This window comes from Salmo salar, chromosome ssa14 (genome assembly GCF_905237065.1).
Source record: "Salmo salar chromosome ssa14, Ssal_v3.1, whole genome shotgun sequence".
NCBI classification, from domain to species: Eukaryota; Metazoa; Chordata; class Actinopteri; order Salmoniformes; family Salmonidae; genus Salmo; species Salmo salar.
Window position 1 is genome coordinate 46,161,485 of NC_059455.1, and position 26,884 is coordinate 46,188,368.

Consider the following 26,884-nt stretch of genomic DNA (forward strand, 5'->3'; position numbering starts at 1 on the left):
TTCTACAATGGAGAAAATAGTAAAAATAAAGAAAAACCCTTGAATGAGTAGGTGTGTCCAAACTTTTGACCAGTAGTGTGTATATATATATATAATTTATTTTTTTGATTAAGCATTGCATTTGGCCTTACTGCTACCGATATAAACACATTGAATAACAGATTCACTACATGGAACAACAGAACAACTGTCGTGTCTTTGGGGTACCATTAAACTGAAGACATGTTTATCAATTAACTCCCTGTAATTATTATCACGCAATTAAACTGATTAATCGTTTAATTGTAATTAACTAGGAGATCGGGCAACCAAGGAAAATATTCAGATTACAAAGCTATAATTTTCCTAATATAACTTTCCTATATTATAAGATTATATATTATATTCTATTATAGTATAGTATAGGCCGATTATCTTCTGGTTTAAATGGTGTGTTTTACCTCGCGTCCAGTCTCATTCCAAACGTCGTAAATTGTTGTATCTGCACGAACCCAGCCTTTACTAAGAGTCATCCATACATCAATTGTCTTAAAATCATGTATTTACTAAACTAAGTAATTCACAGAAAGTATACAAACAGTAATTATCATCACAAAGAATTGGTAGAGTAATGTCCCCTAGTGGCTAACAGGCATGGCTGGTGTCTTGTTGAACAATGGGTCATAAAATTTTCAGCTGAGGAGGTACACAGAGTTCATTAATATTAACAATTGACATGCTAATCAATTGCACATGAACGCTCACTTATTTGGGAACAACTGCAATCAATATATATTTACGCTCAGTGTGTCGTCGGGATCCTTGTTGGAGCGTCGTTCTGTTGGAGAGTTTTGTCCGCGTTCTCTCTCTCTCTCTCTCTCTCTCTCTCTCTCTCTCTCTCTCTCTCTCTCTCTCTCTCTCGGTTAGAATGGATCTTTCAAAGCGACATTCATTAATGTCGTTATAGAATGGATGTTTCGTTGGTCTTCGCGTTCGATGATATAATTTACTTAGCTGCAGACTAATAATTAATATCAAAGACTTGTTCTTATTCTGTCGGTATCGATAGTCTAAAAGTTAACCACGTGGTATAGTTCACTTTCAGTAGAGTACTTGGATGGTCAAACCTATTGGCCAACTCGCAATGGAGTGGAGGCCGGGTCTGGAGAAATGTAAATCAGGGTGGGTTTTATAGTGACATAGAACAGCTTGTCACATGACGCCTGGTCCTGTCTGTGTCCCTGGGGGCGTGCCGATGACTGAGTTAAGCTTGGTACAGAAATACAATTCTATCACATTAACATCAGTACATAGCATCTCAATGTCTTACAAATAGCTTTATCCTTATTAATACATTCTATACAACCATGTGGATGCAAGTCTCAAGGCTGAGGCTATTATATAAACCGTTTTATGGTAATATGGCTATATTGTCTCTTCTGAGTATCACAAAATTGTACCAAGCGGACCAGTTCGTAGCTGGATTCTTCACCAATCTTCCATACCTTCTCCAGAACACAAATGTAATTCGGTTCCCCAATTCTGTGAGTTGGAAGAATTTCCTGTGTCTCTCTATGGGACCCCTCTGTGTCTCAACTGGGCCATGTGGTTGTAAGATTCTCCTCTGGAATTTTACAACCCCCTCACACAGGGCCTGGGTGGGGGGAGGTAGGTTGGGGGATGGTGCAAGGGGGGAGGGGGTGAACTGTCCTCCCTGTACTCAAAGAGGCCAACGTCATGACACCCCAAAACAAATCTACATGAAGTTTGTTCTGAAATGCCTGTCCTTTATCTGAGATATATTTTTGGGACATGTATTACCAGACAGAAAAAAAGTTAATGAGGTACAGGTTTGAAAAGTCTCCTAGATATTACTGTATAACCCTGACGTTGCCTCTCTACGATTAATAAAGTTGTATTGAATTCAATTGCGATAGGTCCAATTAAATGTTTCCCTTCTCTCTCCTCCCTCCCTTAGTGCAGGCGTGGGTAGAACAGGCTGCCTGATCGTGTAATGTTAACCTCTCTCCTCCCTCCCTCAGTGCGGGCGTGGGTAGAACAGGCTGCCTGATCGTGTAATGTTAACCTCTCTCCTCCCTCCTCCCTCAGTGCGGGCGTGGGTAGAACAGGCTGCCTGATCGTGTAATGTTAACCTCTCTCCTCCCCCCTCAGTGCGGGCGTGGGTAGAACAGGCTGCCTGATCGTGTAATGTTAACCTCTCTCCTCCCTCCTCCCTCAGTGCGGGCGTGGGTAGAACAGGCTGCCTGATCGTGTAATGTTAACCTCTCTCCTCCCCCCTCAGTGCGGGCGTGGGTAGAACAGGCTGCCTGATCGTGTAATGTTAACCTCTCTCCTCCCTCCTCCCTCAGTGCGGGCGTGGGTAGAACAGGCTGCCTGATCGTGTAATGTTAACCTCTCTCCTCCTTCCTCCCTCAGTGCCGGCGTGGGTAGAACAGGCTGCCTGATCGTGTAATGTTAACCTCTCTCCTCCCTCCTCCCTCAGTGCAGGCGTGGGTAGAACAGGCTGCCTGATCGTGTAATGTTAACCTCTCTCCTCCTCCCTCAGTGCGGGCGTGGGTAGAACAGGCTGCCTGATCGTGTAATGTTAACCTCTCTCCTCCTTCCTCCCTCAGTGCCGGCGTGGGTAGAACAGGCTGCCTGATCGTGTAATGTTAACCTCTCTCCTCCCTCCTCCCTCAGTGCAGGCGTGGGTAGAACAGGCTGCCTGATCGTGTAATGTTAACCTCTCTCCTCCATCCTCCCTCAGTGCGGGCGTGGGTAGAACAGGCTGCCTGATCGTGTAATGTTAACCTCTCTCCTCCCCCCTCAGTGCGGGCGTGGGTAGAACAGGCTGCCTGATCGTGTAATGTTAACCTCTCTCCTCCTCCCTCAGTGCGGGCGTGGGTAGAACAGGCTGCCTGATCGTGTAATGTTAACCTCTCTCCTCCTCCCTCAGTGCGGGCGTGGGTAGAACAGGCTGCCTGATCGTTTAATGTTAACCTCTCTCCTCCTTCCTCCCTCAGTGCCGGCGTGGGTAGAACAGGCTGCCTGATCGTGTAATGCTAACCTCTCTCCTCCTTCCTCCCTCAGTGCCGGCGTGGGTAGAACAGGCTGCCTGATCGTGTAATGTTAACCTCTCTCCTCCCTCCTCCCTCAGTGCGGGCGTGGGTAGAACAGGCTGCCTGATCGTGTAATGTTAACCTCTCTCCTCCCCCCTCAGTGCGGGCGTGGGTAGAACAGGCTGCCTGATCGTGTAATGTTAACCTCTCTCCTCCTCCCTCAGTGCGGGCGTGGGTAGAACAGGCTGCCTGATCGTGTAATGTTAACCTCTCTCCTCCCCCCTCAGTGCGGGCGTGGGTAGAACAGGCTGCCTGATCGTGTAATGTTAACCTCTCTCCTCCCTCCTCCCTCAGTGCGGGCGTGGGTAGAACAGGCTGCCTGATCGTGTAATGTTAACCTCTCTGGGCTAGGCGGGACGAATTCGTCCCACCTACGTAACAGCCACTTGCAGCCTGTGGCGCGATTTTCAAAACCTTAAAAATCCTATTACTTCAATTTCTCAAACATATGACTATTTTACAGCTATTTAAAGACAAGACTCTCGTTAATCTAACCACACTGTCCGATTTCAAAAAGGCTTTACAACGAAAGCAAAACATTAGATTATGTCAGCAGAGTACCAAGCCAGAAATAATCAGACACCCATTTTTCAAGCCAGCATATAATGTCACCAAAACCCAGAAGACAGCTAAATGCAGCACTCACCTTTGATGATCTTCATCAGATGACAACCCTAGGACATTATGTTATACAATACATGCATGTTTTGTTCAATCAAGTTCATATTTATATCAAAAACCAGCTTTTTACATTAGCATGTGACGTTCAGAACTAGCATACCCCCGCAAACTTCCGGGGAATTCGCTAACATTTTACTAAATTACTCACGATAAACGTTCACAAAAAGCATAACAATTATTTTAAGAATTATAGATACAGACCTCCTCTATGCACTCGATATGTCCGATTTTAAAATAGCTTTTTGGTGAAAGCACATTTTGCAATATTCTAAGTACATAGCCCAGGCATCACGGGCTCGCTATTTAGACACCCGGCAAGTTTAGCACTCACCATAATCATATTTACTATTATAAAAGTTTCATTACCTTTTGTTGTCTTCGTCAGAATGCACTCCCAGGACTGCTACTTCAATAACAAATGTTGGTTTGGTCCAAAATAATCCATCGTTATATCCGAATAGCGGCGTTTTGTTCGTGCGTTCCAGACACTATCTGAAATGGTAAAGAAGTGTCGCGCGCATGGCGCAATTCGTGACAATAAAATTCTAAATATTCCATTACCGTACTTCGAAGCATGTCAACCGCTGTTTAAAATCCATTTTTACGCCATTTTTCTCGTAGAAAAGCGATAATATTCCGACAGGGAATCTCCTTTTCGGCAAACAGAGGAAAAAATCACAAAGGCGGGGGCGGTCGGGTCATGCGCATAAGCCCAGAGTCCCTTGATCGGCCACTTGAGAAAGGCGATAATGTGTTTCAGCCTGGGGCTGGAATGACGACATTCTGTTTTTTCCCGGGCTCTGAGAGCCTATGGAAGACGTGGGAAGTGTCACGTTAGAGCAGAGATCCTTAGTAAAAGATAGAGATGGAAAAGAAGTTCAAGAAATGGTCAGACAGGCCACTTCCTGTAAAGGAATCTCTGAGGTTTTGACCTGCCATTTGAGTTCTGTTATACTCACAGACACCATTCAAACAGTTTTAGAAACTTTAGGGTGTTTTCTATCCATATGTAATAAGTATATGCATATTCTAGTTACTGGGTAGGAGTGGTAACCAGATTAAATCGGGTATGTTTTTTATCCAGCCTTGTCAATACTGCCCCCTAGCCCTAACAGGTTAACCTCTCTCCTCCCCCCTCAGTGCGGGCGTGGGTAGAACAGGCTGCCTGATCGTGTAATGTTAACCTCTCTCCTCCCTCCCCCCTCAGTGCGGGCGTGGGTAGAACAGGCTGCCTGATCGTGTAATGTTAACCTCTCTCCTCCCCCCTCAGTGCGGGCGTGGGTAGAACAGGCTGCCTGATCGTGTAATGTTAACCTCTCTCCTCCCTCAGTGCGGGCGTGGGTAGAACAGGCTGCCTGATCGTGATCGAGGCCATGCTGGAGCGTATGAAGCATGAGAAGTCAGTGGATATCTACGGTCATGTGACGTGTATGAGAGCTCAGAGGAACTACATGGTGCAGACCGAGGACCAATATGTGTTCATCCACGAGGCCCTGCTAGAGGCTGCCACCTGTGGCCTCACTGAGGTCCCCGCACGCAACCTGTACGCACACATCCAGAAACTCACCCAGCCACCCACAGGGGAGACCGTCACCGCCATGGAGCTGGAGTTTAAGGTAATATTATTAATAATAATATGTACAATCTTCATCGCCACCATCATCATCATAATGAGCCGGAGATCAAGCTGACATCTCGCTCCCCAATAGAAATGACCTCTGAACCTTTAGACATGTAGATCAGAAACGGATTGGATAGGTGTAAACCATTGTTACCCAATACATTCCTAGTTGAGGATTCTACCCTGCCTATCAGATGTTGAGGTGGAGCCACTACTCCTGTGATTGGACAGTGACAGTGGAGATGTTTCAGATCTGTTACCTCATTGGTCCCTGACCCTCCTTCCTCCTCCTGTGATTTGACAGTGTAGTTCAGGGATGGGCAACTGTGAAGGAAGGGGCCGGTGGCCCGCAACAAAAATGGGAACTCATCATAAGGGGCTGCAGTGGCTCGGGGGGCCTGCGTACCCACATCCATTCCCAGACATGCAGTCAGAGCCGGCCGGAGACTTTTAGGGGCCTAAGCAACATTTTTGTTGGAGGGACCCCACCCAAGCAGCAAGCAAAACATTTTAGCGGCCCTCCACTACAGTGAATAGAAAACCGTTTTTAAAGTAAATTTGCTGCAATTCTACACATTTTTGCCATGTGGTGGAGAGAAGTATTGACCGTTTTTAACATGATATCTGAGTGAGAGTGACTAACGATATCAACGCGGGCCCCCGGTCGGTAATTCAGTCGTGATTACTACAAGTTTAGATCGCTGGCCGTTAAGACTAATTTACCAATCTAAAAAAACAAAACAATGCGCTGGTTAATTGAGTAACTACCAGTGACTGATAAAACAAGAGAAAAAACTGCTGGTGTAGAACCACATTTCAAAATGTGTATATGTTTATGGTGTATTCTACTATTCTACCTAGCAACAATAAGTTGAGACCCCGACTGAGTTCCTTCAGAATATTTTTTTAATTTGGCGGGAAATTGTTCCACAGGTCTACAAAAGGGGCAGCCAGTTGCCCAGGTTCTACAGTAGTTTAAAGTTTATTGTCCCAGAAAATGACCATATAAAACAACGTTGAACATATAAATCCACATGGCTCACAATGACATACATTTCAAGTCATAGGGCTGACAGCCATCAATACTACTACAATGACATACAGTTCAAGTCATAGGGCTGACAGCCATCAATACTACTACAATGACATACAGTTCAAGTCATAGAGCTGACAGCCATCAATACTACTACAATGACATACAGTTCAAGTCATTGGGCTGACAGCCATCAATACTACTACAATGACATACAGTTCAAGTCATAGAGCTGACAGCCATCAATACTACTACAATGACATACAGTTCAAGTCATACTACTACAATGACATACATTTCAAGTCATAGGGCTGACAGCCATCAATACTACTACAATGACATACAGTTCAAGTCATAGAGATGACAGCCATCAATACTACTACAATGACAAAGTTCAACGGTGTAGGGGCTGGACACAGTCAGACAGGATGGAACTCATGGTGTCAGACAGGATGGAACTCATGGTGTCAGACAGGATGGAACTCATGGTGTCAGACAGGATGGAACTCATGGTGTCAGACAGGATGGAACTCATGGTGTCAGACAGGATGGAACTCATGGTGTCAGACAGGATGGAACTCATGGTGTCAGTCAGGATGGAACTCATGGTGTCAGACAGGATGGAACTCATGGTGTCAGACAGGATGGAACTCATGGTGTAGGGGCTGGGAAAAGTCAGACAGGATGGATTCTGTCTTCCTCGCCTGTTATACAGGTCAGATAGATGACCCAGCTGATGACCCCTGGTCTTACTGACCACTTTCACTATTCTAGCAAGTGCATTTTTTGTTTTTACACAAAGGTTGTGGTACCAGGAAATCAAAACCCATTTGGTAACATTTTACTTGACAGCCAGCGTCATAACACGTTATGACACAGTCATAACCATATCATAATAGGTCATGACAGCTAACATAACTTGTCATAACCTGTTCTAATATGTTCATAACACTGTCATATATTTACACCTGTTGTGACATGTATAGTGTTATCTTATGGCTGGTTATGACACCTACATTAGAGTGTTAAAACCCACTAAACCAGCTACACAAGGCAAAACATTCCATTACACCATAGTCTACTTGTCAACAGTATGTTTATGTTATATATATATAAACATATATATATAAACATATATATATAAACATATATACATACATATATATATATAACAAAAATATATATAACATAAACATAAATATATAACATAAATATATATATAACATAAATATATATATAACATATATATAACATAAACATAAATATATATATTACATAAACATAAATACATGTATATATATAACATAAACAAATATATATAACATAAATATATATATATATATATCATAAACAGAAATATATATATAACATAAATATATATATAACATAAACATAAATATATATATAACATAAACATACATTTATATATAAACATAAATATATATATAACATAAATATATATACATATCATAAATATATATATAACATAAACATAAATATATAACATATATATATATAACAAAAATATATATATATATATAAAACTTAAATATATATATAACATAAATATATATAAAACATAAATATTTATATATATAACATAAACATATATATATATAACATAAACATAAATATATATATGTAACATAAATATAAATATATATATATATATAACATAAACATAAATATATATTTGTTGACCATATTAAATTATCTTTGTAATTGCTCACACATTGATGTCAGACGTGCACCTACCCCAATGTTCTGTTGCTGATGACTGGGATGAATGCAGGAACAGATTTCAGGATCAGGACAAGACACCTTGTTTTTTTACTAATGGCTGATATAAGGACATGTACATACAGTTGAAGTCGGAAGTCAGAAAAAAAATTGTAGACCTCCACAAGTCGTTCATCTGTACAAACAATAGTACGCAAGTATAAACACCATGGGACCACGCAGCCGTCACACCATCTCCTAGAGATGAATGTACTTTTGTGTGAAAAGTCCAGAACAACAGCAAAGGACCATGTGAAGATGCTGGAGGAAACAGGTACAAAAGTATCTATATCCACAGTAAAACGAGTCCTATATCAACATAACCTGAAAGGCCACTCAGCAAGGAAGAAGCCAGTGCTCCGAAACCCCCATAGAAAAGCCAGACTACGGTTTGCAACTGCACATGGGGACAAAGATTGTACTTTTTTGAGAAATCTCCTCTGGTCCGATGAAACAAAAATAGAACTGTTTGGTCGTAATGACCATCGTTATGTTTGGAGGAAAAAGGGGGATGCTTGCAAGCCGAAGAACACCATCCCCCCCGTGAAGCACGAGGGTTGCAGCATCATGTTGTGGGGGTGCTTTGCTGCAGGAGGGACTGGTGCACTTCACAAAATAGATGGCATCATGAGGGAGTAAAATTATGTGGATATATTGAAGCAACATCTCACGACATCAGTCAGGAAGTTAAAGCTTGGTCGCAAATGGGTCTTCCAAATGGACAATGACCCCAAGCGTACATCCAAAGTAGTGGCAAAATGGCTTAAGGACAACAAAGTCAAGGTATTGGAGTGGCCATCACAAAGCCCTGACTTCAATCCTATAGAAAATGTGTGGGCAGAACTGAAAAAGTGTGTGCGAGCAAGGAGGCCTACAAACCTGACTCAGTTACACCAGCTCTCTCAGGAGGAATGGGCAAAAATTCACCCAACTTATTGTGGGAAGCTTCTGGAAGGCTTCCTGAAACGTTTGACCCAAGTTAAACAATTTAAAGGCAATGCTACCAAATAATAATTGAGTGAATGTAAACTTCTGACCCACTGGGAATGTGATGAAAGAAATAAAAGCTGAAATAAATCATTCTCTCTACTATTATTCTGACATTTCAATTTTTTTTTATAAAGTGGTGATCCTACCTGACTTAAGACATGGAATTTTTACTTGGATTAAATGTCAGGAATTGTGAAAAACTGAGTTTAAATGTATTTGGCTAAGGTGTATGTAAACTTCTGACTTCAACTGTATTTGTATTTATTATTGATCCCCATTAGCTCCTGCCAAGGCAGCAGCCACTCTTCCTGGGGTTTATTATGGATCCCCATTATTTCCTGCCAAGGCAGCAGCTACTCTTCCTGGGGTTTATTATGGATCCCCATTAGTTCCTGTCAAGACAGCAGCTGCTCTTCCTGGGGTTTATTATGGATCCCCATTAGTTCCTGCCAAGGCAGCAGCCGCTCTTCCTGGGGTTTATTATGGATCCCCATTAGTTCCTGCCAAGGCAGCAGCCACTCTTCCTGGGGTTTATTATGGACCCCCATTAGTTCCTGCCAAGGCAGCAGCTCCTCTTTCTGGGGTTTATTATTGATCCCCATTAGTTCCTGCCAAGGCAGCAGCTACTCTTCCTGGGGTTTATTAAGGATCCCCATTAGTTCCTGCCAAGGCAGCAGCTACTCTTCCTGGGGTTTATAATGGATCCCCATTAGTTCCTGTCAAGGTAGAAGATACTCTTCCTGGGGTTTATTATGGATCCCCATTAGTTCCTGCCAAGGCAGCAGCTACTCTTCCTGGGGTTTATTATGGTTCCCCATTAGTTCCTGTCAAGGCAGCAGCTACTCTTCCTGGGGTTTATTGTGGATCCCCATTAGTTCCTGTCAAGGTAGCAGCTACTCTTCCTGGGGTTTATTATAGATCCCCATTAGTTCCTGCCAAGGCAGCAGCTACTCTTCCTGGGGTTTATTATGGATCCCCATTAGTTCCTGCCAAGGCAGCAGCTACTCTTCCTGGGGTTTATTATGGATCCCCATTAGTTCCTTTCAAGGTAGCAGGTACTCTTCCTGGGGTTTATTATGGATCCCCATTAGTTCCTGCCAAGGTAGAAGATACTCTTCCTGGGGTTTATTATTGATCCCCATTAGTTCCTGCCAAGGCAGCAGCTACTCTTCCTGGGCTTTATTAAGGATCCCCATTAGTTCCTGCCAAGGCAGCAGCTACTCTTCCTGGGGTTTATAATGGATCCCCATTAGTTCCTGTCAAGGTAAAAATACTCTTCCTGGGGTTTATTATGTATCCCCATTAGTTCCTGCCAAGGCAGCAGCTACTCTTCCTGGGGTTTATTATGGATCCCCATTAGTTCCTGCCAAGGTAGAAGATACTCTTTCTGGGGTTTATTATGGATCCCCATTAGTTCCTGCCAAGGCAGCAGCTACTCTTCCTGGGGTTTATTATGGATCCCCATTAGTTCCTGCCAAGGTAGCAGCTACTCTTCCTGGGGTTTATTATGGATCCCCATTAGTTCCTGCCAAGGCAGCAGCTACTCTTCCTGGGGTTTATTATGGATCACCATTAGTTCCTGCCAAGGTAGCAGCTACTCTTCCTGGGGTCCAGTTAAATTAAGGCAGTTTTACAATTTTAAAAACATTACATTCATAACGGAATTCATAACACACTATGTGTGTGCCCTCAGGCCCATACTCCACTACCACATATCTACAGTACTAAATATATGTGTGTGTATAGTGTGTATGTTATCGTGTGTGTGTATGCATGTGTCTGTGCCTATGAGTGTGTCTCTTCACAGTCCCCACTGTTCCATAAGGTGTATTTTTATCTGTTTTTTAAAATCTGATTCTACTGCTAGCATCAGGAGATATCTACTGCAGTCCTCAGAGATATCTACTGCAGCCCTCAGAGATATCTACTGCAGCCCTCATCCTCCACATACAACACCCGTTCTGCCAGTCACATTCTGTTAAAGGTCCACAAAGCACACACATCCCTGGGTCGCTCCTCTTTTCAGTTCGCTGCAGCTAGCGACTGGAACGAGCTGCAACAAACACTCAAACTGGACAGTTTTCTCTCAATCTCTTCATTCAATGACTCAATCATGGACACTCTTACTGATAGTTATAGCTGCTTTGTGCGATGTATTGGTGTCTCTACCTTCTTGCCCTTTGTGCTGTTGTCTATGCCCAATAATGTTTGTACCATGTTTTGTGCTGCATCCATGTTGTGTTGCTACCATGTTGTTGTCATGTTGCGTTGCTATCATGTTGTGTTGCTACCATGTTGTGTTGCTACCATGTTGTTGTCATGTTGCGTTGCTATCATGTTGTGTTGCTACCATGTTGTGTTGCTACCATGTTGTTGTCATGTTGCGTTGCTATCATGTTGTGTTGCTACCATGTTGTGTTGCTACCATGTTCTTGTCATGTTGCGTTGCTATCATGTTGTGCTGCTGTCATGTTGTGTTGCTACCATGTTGTTGTCATGTTGCGTTGCTATCATGTTGTGTTTCTACCATGTTGTGTTGCTACCATGTTGTTGTCATGTTGCGTTGCTATCATGTTGTGCTGCTGTCATGTTGTGTTGCTACCAGGCTGTGTTGTCATTTGTTGCTGCCTTGCTATGTTGTTGTCTTAGGTCTCTCTTTATGTAGTGTTGTGTTGTCTCTCTTGTCGTGATGTGGGTTTTGTCCTATATTTATATTGTATTTATTTTTAATCCTAGCCCCCGTCCCCGCAGGAGGCCTTTTGGTAGGCCGTCATTGTAAATAAGAATTTGTTCTTAACTGACTTGGCTAGTTTAAATGAAAGGTTAAATAAAAAAAATTAAAAAATCAGTTACCTGATGTGGAATAGAGTTCCATATGGTCATGGCTCTATGTAGTACTGTGCGCCTCCCATAGTCTGTTCTGGACTTGGGGACTGTGAAGAGACCTCTGGTGGCATGTCTTGTGGGGTATGAATGGGTGTCTGAGCTGTGTGCCAGTAGTTTAGACAGACAGCTTGATGCATTCAACATGTCAATACCTCTCATAAATACAAGTAGTGATGAAGTCAATCCCTCCTCCACTTTGAGCCAGGAGAGATTGACATGCATATTATTAATGTTTGCTCTCTGTCTACATCCAAAGGCCAGCCATGCTGCTCAAAAGGCAGAGTAGTGCTTTATTATGGACAGACTTCTCTCTATCTTAACTACTGTTGTATCAATATGTTTTGATCATGACAGTTTACAATCCAGGGTTACTCCAAGCAGTTTAGTCACCTCAACTTGCTCAATTTCCACATTATTCATTACAAGATTTAGTTGAGGTTTAGGGTTCATTGAATGATTTGTCCCAAATACAATGCTTTTAGTTTTGGAAGTATTTAGGACAAACTTTATCCTAATCACCCATTCTGAAACTAACTGCAGCTCTTTGTTAAGTGTTGTAGTCATTTAAATTGCTGTAGTAGCTGATGTGTATAGTGTTGAGTCATCCGCATACATAGACACACTGGCTTTACTCAAAGCTAGTAGCATGTCGTTAGTAAAGATTGAAAAACCTAAGGGGCCTAGACAGCTGCCCTGGGGAATTCCAGATTCTACCTGGATTATGTTGGAGAGGCTTCCATTAAATAACACCCTCTGTGTTCTGTTAGACAGGTAACTCTTTATCCACAGTACAGCAGGGGGTGTAAAGCCATAACACATATGTTTTTCCAGCAGCAGACTATGAACGATAATGTCAAAAGCCGCACTGAAGTCTAACAAAATAGCCCCCACAATCTTTTAATCATCAATTCATGAATAGGCCTATCTTGCTTTTATGATTATTATGGTCATAATGCTTCTAGACAGTGTCATAAAGTGTATTTTCTACAAGATATTTAAAATATGATGGAAAAAAACAGGACTGTAAAGAATTCATTACAACAACAAAGGATCTAAGAAACAAACTTTCAAACAAAAGGTAATTTCGTGGCAGGGGAAAAACTAATTTGAATAAATGTGGATATTGACACTCTTATGTAGGTGTCATAACCAGCCATAAAATAACACTATACATTTCACAACAGATGTAAATATATGGGTCATGACAGTGTTATGACAGGTTATAACAAGTTATGTCAGCTGTTATGACATGGTTATGAATGTGCCATAATGTGTTATGACACTGGGTGTCAAGTAAAGTGTTAGCGAAAAGGGTAAGACAGACTCTATGTACGACTTACTAAATAGAGTCATTAAGGTCCTGTTTACATGATCTCCAGTGCTCTGTAGCTCTTCCAGTGGTAGAAGGAGAGAGAGAGGGAGAGGATACGAGTGAGAGAGGGGGACAGGGGGGAGCGAGAGAGGAACGAGCCCTGCCGTTCAAGCCCAGGCAGTCTGGCCACCACACACAGAGAAACACCAGGTCTGTCCACTCCTGTGATGTCCATCTGTGGTGTGAGAGCTGCCAGGTCCAGGACTGAGCCAGTCACGCCTCTCCACTCCCCCACTCCCATCTCTCCAGCAGGCTCTGCTGTGTGTGTGTTGCCAGCTCTGTGGACACCCACCCCCATCTACTATAGCCATTACAACCATTTTATACCCACCATGCCTTACTGTTACTATCAGTAAAGTCCTGCTGCTATTAATGTGATATACATTAATGAGCCCCTGTTAAAGAAACACAATAAAGTGAAGTACATGTGAGTGATACTCTCTCCCCTCCTCCTTTTCTCTCCTCTTCCCTATCTCCCTCCTTCTCTCTCCTCTTCCCTATCTCCCTCCTTCTCTCTCCTCTTCCCTATCTCCCTCCTTCTCTATCCTCCTTCTCTATCCTCCTTCTCTCTCCTCTCCTCCTTCTCTCCTCTTCCCTATCTCCCTCCTTCTCTCTCCTCCTTCTCTCCTCTTCCCTATCTCCCTCCTCTCTCCTCCTTCTCTATCCTCCTTCTCTCTCCCCTCCTCCTTCTCTCCTCTTCCCTATCTCCCTCCTTCTCTCTCCTCCTTTTCTCTCCTCTTCCCTATCTCCCTCCTTCTCTCTCCTCCTTCTCTATCCTCCTTCTCTCTCCCCTCCTATCTCCCTCCTTCTCTCTCCTCCTTCTCTATCCTCCTTCTCTCTCCCCTCCTCCTTTTCTCTCCTCTTCCCTATCTCCCTCCTTCTCTCTCCTCCTTCTCTATCCTCCTTCTCTCTCCCCTCCTCCTTTTCTCTCCTCTTCCCTATCTCCCTCCTTCTCTCTCCTCCTTCTCTATCCTCCTTCTCTCTCCCCTCCTATCTCCCTCCTTCTCTCTCCTCCTTCTCTATCCTCCTTCTCTCTCCCCTCCTCCTTTTCTCTCCTCTTCCCTATCTCCCTCCTTCTCTCTCCTCCTTCTCTATCCTCCTTCTCTCTCCCCTCCTCCTTTTCTCTCCTCTTCCCTATCTCCCTCCTTCTCTCTCCTCCTTCTCTATCCTCCTTCTCTCTCCCCTCGTCATTCTCTCCTCTTCCCTATCTCCCTCCTTCTCTCTCCTCCTTTTCTATCCTCCTTCTCTCTCCCCTCCTCCTTCTCTCTTCTTCCCTATCTCCCTCCTTCTCTCTCCTCCTTCTCTATCCTCCTCTCTCCTCCCCTCCTTCTCTATCCTCCTTTTCTCTCCTCCTTCTCTCTCCCCTCCTTTTCTCCCCTCCTTCTTCTATCTCCCTTCTTCTATCTCCTCCTGTTCTCTCCCTTTCTCCTTTTCTCCTCTCCTTATTCCCTCCCTCTCTCACAGAGACTGGCTAACTCCAAAGCCCACACCTCCAGGTTCATCAGTGCCAACCTGCCCTGCAATAAGTTCAAGAACCGGCTGGTGAACATCATGCCCTTCGAGTCGACACGCGTGTGTCTGCAGCCTATCAGAGGAGTGGAGGGGTCTGACTACATCAACGCCAGCTGCATCGATGGATACAGGTAAGAGAGAGAGAGAGTGTGTGTGTGTGTGTGTGTGTGTGTGTGTGTGTGTGTGTGTGTGTGTGTGTGTGTGTGTGTGTGTGTGTGTGTGTGTGTGTGTGTGTGTGTGTGTGTGTGTGTGTGTGTGTGTGGTCTGACTACATCAACGCCAGCTGCATCGGCGGTTACAGGTTAGGAGGAGAAGCAGCAACAATTGTGTGAATTGATTTAGGAATCATTATAGACACAGGGAGAATCTCATTTGCATTGCCTTGATTCCTTGCGCCCTCTCTCCTTAGAGGGGAGGGACCCTTTGACCTTCTCATCCAATGGGTTTTGAGAAGGACACGAGGAATAAAGGAAATGCAGTAGAGATTCTCTCACTGTCTAGTCTAGCTGGGTCAGACTGGGGTGGGCCAAAACTTTCTCCTTCTGTCAGCTGTTTCTTCACGCACTGTGGCCCTCCAGGACTGGATCAGTCCAATCAATGTGTCCATCCATCCTCAGTCGTCTCTGCCTCAGACATCCCTGGGTGTTGATTAACCACTCCATGTTGAAACTACGACCTGTGCTGACATGGCCTGTTAGCTTATAAGGCTATGAGCCTTCCTGAGAGGACAGAGATTAAATGTGGCCTCACACAGTGGAGAGAGGCAGGAGGAGAGAGAGAGAGAGACAGCTTGTTCCTCTACATTCATCCCATAAACTTTAACACACATCTTTTCTCTCCTCTACATTTATCCCATAAACTTTAACACACAGCTTTTCTCTCCTCTACATTTATCCCATAAACTTTAACACACAGCTTTTCTCTCCTCTACATTCATCCCATAAACTTTAACACACAGCTTGTTCCTCTACATACATCCCATAAACTTTAACACACAGCTTGTTCCTCTACATACATCCCATAAACTTTAACACACAGCTTGTTCCTCTACATACATCCCATAAACTTTAACACACAGCTTGTTCCTCTACATACATCCCATAAACTTTAACACACAGCTTGTTCCTCTACATACATCCCATAAACTTTAACACACAGCTTGTTCCTCTACATACATCCCATAAACTTTAACACACAGCTTGTTCCTCTACATACATCCCATAAACTTTAACACACAGCTTGTTCCTCCTCTACATTTATCCCATAAACTTTAATACACAGCTTTTCTCTCCTCTACATTCATCCCATAAACTTTAACCTCTTGGGGCTAGGTGGGACGCTAGCGTGCCACCCGTGGTGCACTCCATCAACAGCAGGTGCATTTCAAGAGCGGCAAATTTGAATCCAAATAAATGTCAAAATTCAAATTTTTCAAAAATACAACTATGTTACACCATTTGAAAGATAAACATCTCCTTAATCTAACCACGTTTTACGATTTCAAAAAGGTTTTACGGCGAAAGCATAAATTTAGAGTATGTTAGGACAGTACATTTACAAGAGTTGTGTGTAATGTTTTGTCAAGTCAAAGACAGGGTCACCAAAACCATAAAACCAGCTAAAATGATGCACTAACCTTTTACAATCTCCATCAGATGACACTCCTAGGACATTATGTTAGACAATGCATGCATTTTTAGTTCTATCAAGTTCATATTTATATCCAAAAACAGCGTTTTACTATGGCATTGATGTTGAGGAAATCGTTTCCCTCCAATAACCGGCAGTCAAGTCAGCGTCAGAAATTAAATAATTAAAATTAGAAAACATTGGTAAAATATTATATTGTCATTTAAAGAATTATAGATTTACATCTCTTGAACGCAATCAACTTGCCAGATTTAAAAATAACCTTACTGGGAAATCACACTTTGCAATAATCTGAGCACTGCGCCCAGAAAAATACGCGTTGCGATACAGACTAGACGTCATGTTGGGGAGATCTAAAATCGAAAATACTATGTAAATAATCCATTACCTTTGATTCTCTTCATCAGATGTCACTTCCAGGTATCACAGGTCCATAACGAATGTAGTTTTGTTCAAAAAAGCTCATCATTTATGTCCAAAAATCTCCGTCTCGTTAGCACATGATGTAAGCCAGCCGGACTTCTCGTCATGAACGAGGGGAAAAAATATATTTCCGTTCGTTCAAACATGTCAAACGTTGTATAGCATAAATCATTAGGGCCTTTTTTAACCAGAACATGAATAATATTCAAGGTGGACGAATGCATACTCTTTTATAACGTATTGGAACGAGGGTACCCAAGATGAACTCGCGGCAAGGTGTCTAATGGGCCATCATCGTTCCATGGCTCTTGTTCGGTCAGATCTCCCTCCAGAAGACTCAAAACACTTTGTAAAGGCTGGTGACATCTAGTGGAAGCAATAGGAAGTGCCAAAATATTCCTAAACCCCTGTGTTTTTCAATGGGATAGGTTTAAAGTCAATACAACACATCAGGTATCCACTTCCTGTCAGAAAATGTCTCAGGGTTTTGCCTGCCAAATGAGTTCTGTTATACTCACAGACACCATTCAAACAGTTTTGGAAACTTTAGAGTGTTTTCTATCCATATATAATAAGTATATGCATATTCTAGTTACTGGGTAGGATTAGTAACCAGATTAAATCGGGTACATTTTTTTTATCCAGACGTGCAAATGCTGCCCCCTAGACCCAACAGGTTAACACACAGCTTTTCTCTCCTCTACATTTATCCCATAAACTTTAACACACAGCTTGTTCCTCTACATTCATCCCATAAACTTTAACACACAGCTTGTTCCTCTACATACATCCCATAAACTTTAACACACAGCTTGTTCCTCTACATTTATCCCATAAACTTTAACACACAGCTTTTCTCTCCTCTACATTTATCCCATAAACTTTAACACACAGCTTTTCTCTCCTCTACATTCATCCCATAAACTTTAACACACAGCTTTTCTCTCATCCTATTAAGTGTTAATGAAAACTGTTCCCCAGAGACCCAGACTGCTTTGTCACTATGTAAATACCTTAATGACAACCGCTCCCATTAACAGCACTGTGTGTGTGTGTGTGTGTGTGTGTGTGTGTGTGTGTGTGTGTGTGTGTGTGTGTGTGTGTGTGTGTGTGTGTGTGTGTGTGTGTGTGTGTGTGTGTGTGTGAGAGAGAGAGAGAATGAAGCATTTTCCAGATGGATAGTTTCTCTCTCCCTGTCTGCTATTCCTTGAGTCTTCAGCTGCTCAGCACAGGGACCTGCAGTTGTTGTTATTGTTGTTGTTAATGTTGTTGTTATTGTTGTGTGCTGTAGTATTTAGTAATTAAGCCTCGTTTTAACCAGGCGGAAATAGAAACTCCACAAGCGCCTCTCGTGTTTCTCGAACTGAGCCAAGCAGGAAAAGACCAGAGCCCGACCGATACATCACCTGACCAAAATTACTGGCCGATATTAGCCTTTCACATAAATATTTGTATCTGTCTTTATTCCACAGATAAAGCGCCTATATTATATATATAGACTTAACAAGAAGATCTGCTCATTTGTGGTGATTTATCCTTGGTTTCTGTAGGATAACGTTGTCTTAATGAACAGCTAGCTTGTGCTTGGTTTCTGTAGGATAACATTGTCTTAATGAACAGCTAGCTTGTGCTTGGTTTCTGTAGGATAACATTGTCTTAATGAACAGCTAGCTTGTGCTTGGTTTCTGTAGGATAACATTGTCTTAATGAACAGCTAGCTTGTGCTTGGTTTCTATAAGAAAACATTTTATTCCCGCTCAAAAAAAAAAAAACATTTATTGACAGACATATTGGTAATCGGTGACTTCTGCTTCCTTAAAAGTTGTTATCGGTATCGGACCCCAAAATCCCTTTTCTGTCAGGCTCAAGAAAAGACACTTAGATAATGATGAGGGAAGACATCTCATAGTGTAGAAGACTGTCTGTCTGTCTGTCTGTCTGTCTGTCTGTCTGTCTGTCTGTCTGTCTGTCTGTCTGTCTGTCTGTCTGTCTGTCTGTCTGTCTGTCTGTCTGTCTGTCTGTCTGTCTGTCTGTCTGTGTTTGTGTGACCTCTCTCTCCTCTCCTCTTCATCCTCTTTCCTCTCCTCTTCTATCCCCTCTCTCTCCTCTCCTCTCTCCCCCTCTCTCTCCTCTCTCCCCCTCTCCTCTCCTCTTCATCCTCTTTCCTCTCCTCTTCTATCCCCTCTCTCTCCTCTCCTCTCTCCCCCCTCTCCTCTCCTCTTCATCCTCTTTCCTCTCGTCTTCTATCCCCTCTCTCTCCTCTCCACTCTCCCCCTCTCTCTCCTCTCTCCCTCCTCTCCTCTTCATCCTCTTTCCTCTCCTCTTCTATCCCCTTCCTCTCCTCTCCTCTCCTCTCACCCCTCTCCTCTCCTCTTCATCCTCTTTCCTCTCCTCTCCTCTTCAATCCCCTCTCTTTCCTCTCCTCTCACCCCCTCTCCTCTTCAATCCCCTCTCTTTCCTCTCCTCTCACCCCCTCTCCTCTTCATCCTCTTTCCTCTCCTCTTCTATCCCCTCTCTTTCCTCTCCTCTCTCCGCCCTCTCCTCTTCATCCTCTTTCCTCTCCTCTCCTCTTCTATCCCCTCTCTTTCCTCTCCTCTCTCCCCCCTCTCCTCTGCTTTGTCGTTCTTTTCCTTTATTTGTGTGAGGAGTGGGGCCCAGAGCATCACTCTAATGTCATGGTTACACATTATTGCCTAGCCTGTAGCACCTTCATTAGTTGTTCACCCGTGGCTGTCTCTCTCTCTCTCTCTCTCTCTCTCTCTCTCTCTCTCTCTCTCTCTCTCTCTCTCTCTCTCTCTCTCTCCCTCTCTCTCCCCCTCTCTCTCTGGCTCAGCACGTTTCATTCTGTTTTGCATGTCACTCTACTGCCACCTATAGCCAGTCAGCAGAACTTGTCAGTTGAGTTAATTGTGTGTTTGCTGTAAGTGTGTCCTGATGTTCTCTCTCCAGACAACAGAAAGGGTATCTGGCCACCCAGGGCCCTCTGGCTGAAACCACTGAAGACTTCTGGAGGATGCTGTGGGAACATAACTCTACCATTGTAGTGATGCTCACCAAACTCAGAGAGATGGGACGGGTAAGATGAACACAAATACAGTAGACAACCCCACACACACACACACACACCCTGTTCTAACCCTGGTTGTCTATCCCCCTACAGGAGAAGTGTCATCAGTACTGGCCAGCAGAGCGCTCAGCCAGGTACCAGTACTTTGTAGTGGACCCCATGGCTGAGTACAACATGCCCCAGTACATCCTCCGAGAGTTCAAAGTCACCGACGCCAGGGTGAGTGTGTACTGTGTCAACCTGTGAGATAGATCACATCTCTGGGGATGTCCTGAGACGGGAAGAAGGGAGGGAGGGAGTGAGTGAGAGAATTAATGAGAGGGATGGAGTGAGAGGTTAGAGAGAGAGGGAGAGAGAGAGACAGAGAGACAGAGAGAGGTAGAGAGAGAGGTAGAGAGACAGAGAGAGAGAAAGGTAGATAGAGGTAGAGAGAGAAGTAGAGAGAGAGAAGTAGAGAGAGAGCAGTAGAGAGAGAGGTAGAGAGACAGAGAGACAGAGAGAGGTAGAGAGAGAGACAGAGAGAGGTAGAGAGAGAGGTAGGTAGAGAGCGAGAGAGAGGGGTAGAGAGAGAGGTAGAGAGAGAGAGAGGTAGGGAGAGAGAGAGAGAGAGAGAGAGAGAGAGAGGTAGTGAGAGAGAGAGAGGTAGAGCGAGAGAGAGCGAGAGAGAGAGAAACCTTGTCTCGTTCCTCATATGTGTTTTCCTCATCAGTTTAAAATTATTCCTAGAGATACTTCACCAACTGCTTCTCTAACCTCCTATTAGTTCCCTCTCGACTACTACTCTAACATACTCTCCTCCTATTGGTTCCCTCTCGACTACCGCTCTAACATACTCTCCTCCTATTGGTTCCCTCTTGACTACCGCTCTAACATACTCTCCTCCTATTGGTTCCCTCTCGACTACCGCTCTAACATACTCTCCTCCTATTGGTTCCCTCTCGACTACCACTCTAAATACTCTCCTCCTATTGGTTCCCTCTCGGCTGCCGCTCTAACATACTCTCCTCCTATTGGTATTTGTATTTATTATGGATCTCCATTAGTTCCTGCCAAGGCAGCAGCTACTCTTCCTGGGGTTTATTATAGATCCCCATTAGTTCCTGCCAAGGCAGCAGCTACTCTTCCTGGGGTTTATTATGGATCCCCATTAGTTCCTGCCAAGGCAGCAGCTACTCTTCCTGGGGTTTATTATGGATCCCCATTAGTTCCTGCCAAGGCAGCAGCTACTCTTCCTGGGGTTTATTATGGATCCCCATTAGTTCCTGCCAAGGCAGCAGCTACTCTTCCTGGGGTTTATTATTGATCCCCATTTAGTTCCTGCCAAGGCAGCAGCTACTCTTCCTGGGGTTTATTATGGATCCCCATTAGTTCCTGTCAAGGCAGCAGCTACTCTTCCTGGGGTTTATTATGGATCCCCATTAGTTCCTGCCAAGGCAGCAGCTACTCTTCCTGGGGTTTATTATAGATCCCCATTAGTTCCTGTCAAGGCAGCAGCTACTCTTCCTGGGGTTTATTATGGATCCCCATTAGTTCCTGTCAAGGTAGCAGGTACTCTTCCTGGGGTTTATTATGGATCCCCATTAGTTCCTGCCAAGGCAGCAGCTACTCTTCCTGGGGTTTATTATTGATCCCCATTAGTTCCTGCCAAGGCAGCAGCTACTCTTCCTGGGGTTTATTATGGATCCCCATTAGTTCCTGCCAAGGCAGCAGCTACTCTTCCTGGGGTTTATTATGGATCCCCATTAGTTCCTGCCAAGGCAGCAGCTACTCTTCCTGGGGTTTATTATGGATCCCCATTAGTTCCTGCCAAGGCAGCAGCTACTCTTCCTGGGAACCAGCAAAATTAAGACAGTTTTACAATTTAAAAACATGACATTACATTCATAACAGATTTCACAACACACTATGTGTGTGCCCTCAGGCCCCTACTCTACCACATATCTACAGTACAAACTCCATGTGTACGTGTATGTATAGTGCGTATGTTCCTTTTTTAAATCTGATTCTTCTGCTGAATCAGTTACCTGATGTGGAATAGAGTTCCATATGGTCATTGCTCTATGTAGTACTGTGTGCCTCCCATAGTCTGTTCTGGACTTGGGGACTGTGAAGAGACCTCTGGTGGCATGTCTTGTGGGGTATGAATGGGTGTCTGAGCTGTGTGCTAGTTGTTTAAACAGTCAGCTCAGTGCATTCAACATGTCAATACCTCTCATAAATACAAGTAGTGATGAAGTCAATCTCTCTTCTACTTTCAGTCAAGAGAGATTGACATGCATATTATTAATGTTTGTTCTCTGTCTACATCCAAGGACCAGCCCTGCTGCCCTGTTCTGAGCCAAATTCAATTTTCCTAAGTTCCTCTTTGTGGCACCTGATCACATGACTGGTTCCCTCTCGACTACCACTCTAACATACTCTCCTCCTATTGGTTCCCTTAGGATGGCCAATCCAGGACGATCCGCCAATTCCAGTTCACTGATTGGCCAGAACAAGGAGTGCCAAAAACCGGGGAAGGATTCATCGATTTCATTGGCCAAGTGCATAAAACCAAGGAGCAGTTTGGACAGGACGGACCAATCACTGTTCACTGCAGGTAATGAGACTTGGCTGAATAGCCAGAAATTACATGGTAAAATAGTAATTACACAATGAATGACTGGCGTGTTGCTTTTGGATAAATTAAAACAAGAATCACTAGGCACCATCCGGTACCATGCAGTTAGTATAAAGTAAGTTCCTGGAAGTAGGATGGTAGGTAATAGACGCCCAATGGGCTTTTTTTTTGCGTTTGTAGCGTCCCCTTGTGTGTTATGCCGGTAATACCGTAGATCCCGGGTTGGCAGAAGAACGGTATGACGGTATGAAAATCTGGATACCGCCCAAGCCTTGTAGGATACTATGCATACTGTATAAGTTGTGTAATGTGTGTGTGTGTTCCTCCTCTTCCTCAGTGCCGGGGTGGGCAGGACAGGGGTCTTCATCACTCTGAGTATCGTGTTGGAGAGGATGAGGTACGAAGGGGTGGTGGACCTGTTCCAGACCGTCAAGACGTTACGCACCCAGAGACCTGCCATGGTGCAGACAGAGGTATGGACGAATATACTGTACTGTTGCTGTCTTCCGTTGTTGGAGAGTGGAATGGAGGGAAATGCTTCTCAACAACGAATCAAAAAGCTACATGACTCTAGCAGCATCTGTCAATAGAAAGGATTTGTAACATACAGTAATATAATGCTGCATGTCAGATAGAAAGATATGATTGACTGATGCGTTTTCTCTCTCTCTCTCTCTAGGACCAGTATCAGCTGTGCTACAGAGCAGCTTTGGAGTACCTGGGGAGTTTTGACCACTATGCAACGTAACCACTCTGAGCTGAGCAGCCTCTGGCATGGCCACTGAGTGTCCCATCTCAGCCACCGTACTTGTATCAACCCATCTGACCTGACCCTGCCATTGCTACCCTATCACAGGGGAGGAGGGAGGTGCCACTGTCACCTAGCGACGGGTTCAACCAATCCCAGAGGTCTACTACTCGGATTTACAAAAAAAAAAAAAAAACACCCTAAAGATTGCTTTAAAAAACAACAAACAATACCATGACGATGACAGCGTTTCATACGGGAGCAAGCGACCGTTCTGACTGAGTTCTGAGTTTCTGTCCTCCTTTCTTATTTTATTATCGTTATTATGAAATACCATTATGAATAATGTTCTTATTATTATTTAGTTAATCATTTGTTTTTTTTTTTATAATTGTTTTAATACCATCAGACATGTATTTTGTCTTAATGGCCTAACTGGGGCACAGCATTTTAGTTTTTCCACCATAATCGGTATGTTTATTTTAGTAAAAAAAAAAAAAAATGTTGTATGTTATTTTAGGGACCTGTATTTTTTACTTCCTAGACGTTAATACAGGAGAGCCACTGTTTGTTCTCTGAAGCTGCTGACAGTTTTGACTTTGTATCAAGATTTTATTGTTTATTATTATCTATTTTTTTAGTCTTATTCGTTTTAAAACGGAGTAAGATTAACTAAGATAATACGCCTTTTCACTTTGCTGTTTCTTTTTAAAACGTAGGGGGGAAAAAATGACAAAATGATTCAAAAGCATACACCAACCGCCGCGATACAGGTACTATATAAACCACACTAGCTAGCGAAAAACGTGACATCAACTAACGACAACTAAATCAGCATTGTACAGAAATTCAAAGAGCACATGATGATTTCAACAACAGAGAGAAGCCTTGAAGGCATTGAGGCCTTCAATAACCAGAGAATGAATCTGGAGACGAACGGACGAACAGACTTTTATACCCAACGAGGAGTTGAACTTGAGAATCAACTCCTGAATCTCTGTATGAATCATATTGTGCCCCTCTAAGCCCCTCCTCTTTCCTTGGTTCCCAGCGAGCTGATTGGTCAGTCCGCTGCCTGGGGGTTGGAACATAGGGACTGCAGGAGCAGCGCCCCATGGTGGTGGAGAGAGGGGTAGCAGCCACTAACCCTGGGCCCCCTGTACAGAATACTACGATTACTACCGGCGGGACAGAGACACACCAACCCTCTGCACCCTCCAACTGACCTGCTATTATTTTATACAGAAATAGAAATGATAACTATATATATAATTATGATTGATTATATATATGTACAATTATACATAGATATATACTGCAGCTTCAAACTATATTGTTAAAATGATTCACTCTCTTTACGTACCGGCATAGAGGAAATTAAAGAGAGAAAGGGAAAGAGAGAGAGTGAGAGATAGAAGGAGAGATAGAGAGAAAGTTAGTGTCTGTATCTACTGGATTACCATAGCAACCTGGAAATCGCCAGACAGAGTTGGGATCAGTTCCATTTTTCAATCCAGTCATTTTTCAGGGAGTGAATTCAATTCATGAATCGAAATTCATTAATTTAGTTGTAATTCGATTCATTTAGCTGTAATCGACTTCATTGAAACTGGACTTGACCCTAACCTTGCGGAAAGATAGCTAGCAGGTTATCGTTCTGTTAAAGAGAGTGAGAGAGTTGTAGATGTGTAGTTCTGTTAAAGAGAGATGAACGGCATAACCCTAACTGAGGACCACTCCCCAGCCTCCGTCGGCCAACCGCCATCACGCCAACAAGCACATCTTTACCACAAGGCCGCAGGGCACGACGATCCCCAAGCCTAACAGGACTGAGTCTGACATGCTGGCTGGAATAAACCACAATGTTCATTTCTACCTTGTGAATGCTTAGTGCTGTAGGGGTTTGATCTGTTGTATACATCAGTCTGTTTTCTATTTGTTGATAAAGAACTGGAATTAAAAAAAAAAGATGTTGCTGGGAAAAAAATAAAGTTGAATAATTGTTGTTTTTTTGGGAAAAATTCCTTTTGTTTGTGATGTTTTTTTGTCTCCCTCTCATTAAATAATGATTTGCCCTATTGTTATTGTGACAGATATGACTCACATTTCACAGGAAATCACATTACTGTGATCACTAACAATAGGGTCGTTCCACATCAAAACGCACAAACAGGATTTCAACACCCCACCATCTCAGAATGTTCTGAAATCATGTCTGTCGTTAGTAACAGATATACACGATGATTAGCATTCCAGGAAACATTATTTGGTTGAAATATAATTTGATCTCTGAGAAAATAAGCTAATTGATTGCACCCAAAGCAAATCAGGACAAACTGGAATTGTGAGGTTTCACCATGCCCTACATTTACATTTTAGTCATTTAGCAGACGCTCTTATCCAGAGCATTTACAGTAGTGAATGCATACATTTCATTAAAAAAATATCCGTACTGGTCCCCCATGGGAATCGAACCCACAACCCTGGCCATGCAAACACCATGCTCTACAAACTGAGCCACAAATCTATTGGTTTTCTACCCGACGTTGTAAAGGAAATGATCTATTTAATAAACACAAGAGAACATCAAAATGAATTGTGGCAGTATAGCAGGAACAGTGGCGTTGATTTAAAGGGGCTGTGCAGTCAAAAACTAGATTTTCCTGTGTTTTATTTACACTGAGTGTACAAAACATTAAGACCACCTTCCTAATATTGAGTGGCCCATATTTCCCCCAATGCTTCCCACATTTGTGTCAAGTTGCCTGGATGTCCTTCGGGTGGTGGACCATTCTTGATGCACACAGGAAACTTTTGAGGGTGGAAAAACACAGCAGTGTTGCAGTTCTTGACACAAACCGGTGCACCTAGTACCTACTACCATAAGGCATATAAGTCTTCTGTCTTGCCCCTTCACCCTCTGGCACAAATACACAATCCATGTCTGAAGGGCTTATTCTTTAACCTGTCTCCTCCCCTTCATCTACACTGATTGAAATGGATTTAACAGGTGACATTAGTAAGGGATCACAGCTTTCACCTGGATTCACCTGGTCAGTCTATGTCATGGAAAGAGCAAGTGTTCCTACTGTGTTGTACACTCAGTGTATACTGGAGTTGTTTACCAAGACGACATTGAATGTTCCTGAGTGGCCTACAGTAGTTCCACTTTTGACATAAATCGGCTTGAAAATCTGGCAAGATTCGAAAATAGCTGTCTAGCTATGACGCTTGAAGAATTTTTAAAAGAGAAATGTGCAAATGTTGTACATGTCACGACACCGACGGAAGGTGGCGCCCCTCCCCGGTCGGGCGGTGCTCGGCGGTCGTCGTCGCCGGCCTACTAGCTGCTACCGATCGTCTGTTTCACTTTCTGTTGGTTAGGTCTAGGTTTGGCACGCACCTGT

At 43.4% G+C, this 26,884-nt stretch overlaps 1 protein-coding gene across 15 annotated transcripts in view; it reads left to right on the forward strand.

The window, feature by feature from the left end:
* The window catches only part of LOC106569653 (receptor-type tyrosine-protein phosphatase F), a 469,500-nt gene extending 444,018 nt beyond the window's left edge, over positions 1–25,482 (forward strand). For 14 of the 15 annotated variants that reach the window (XM_045694461.1, XM_045694460.1, XM_045694463.1 and 11 more), the window contains 7 exons: positions 5,110–5,395; positions 14,925–15,103; positions 19,995–20,121; positions 20,206–20,331; positions 22,554–22,708; positions 23,067–23,202; positions 23,409–25,482. In XM_045694461.1, the coding sequence (XP_045550417.1) occupies positions 5,110–5,395; positions 14,925–15,103; positions 19,995–20,121; positions 20,206–20,331; positions 22,554–22,708; positions 23,067–23,202; positions 23,409–23,477 (1,078 nt within the window). In that variant the 3' untranslated portion in view covers positions 23,478–25,482. Of the gene's footprint in view, positions 1–2,021; positions 2,074–5,109; positions 5,396–14,924; positions 15,104–19,994; positions 20,122–20,205; positions 20,332–22,553; positions 22,709–23,066; positions 23,203–23,408 lie in introns of those variants that run through there. The other variant, XM_045694472.1, reaches the window with a different exon arrangement.
* The last annotated feature ends 1,402 nt before the right edge of the window (positions 25,483–26,884 follow it).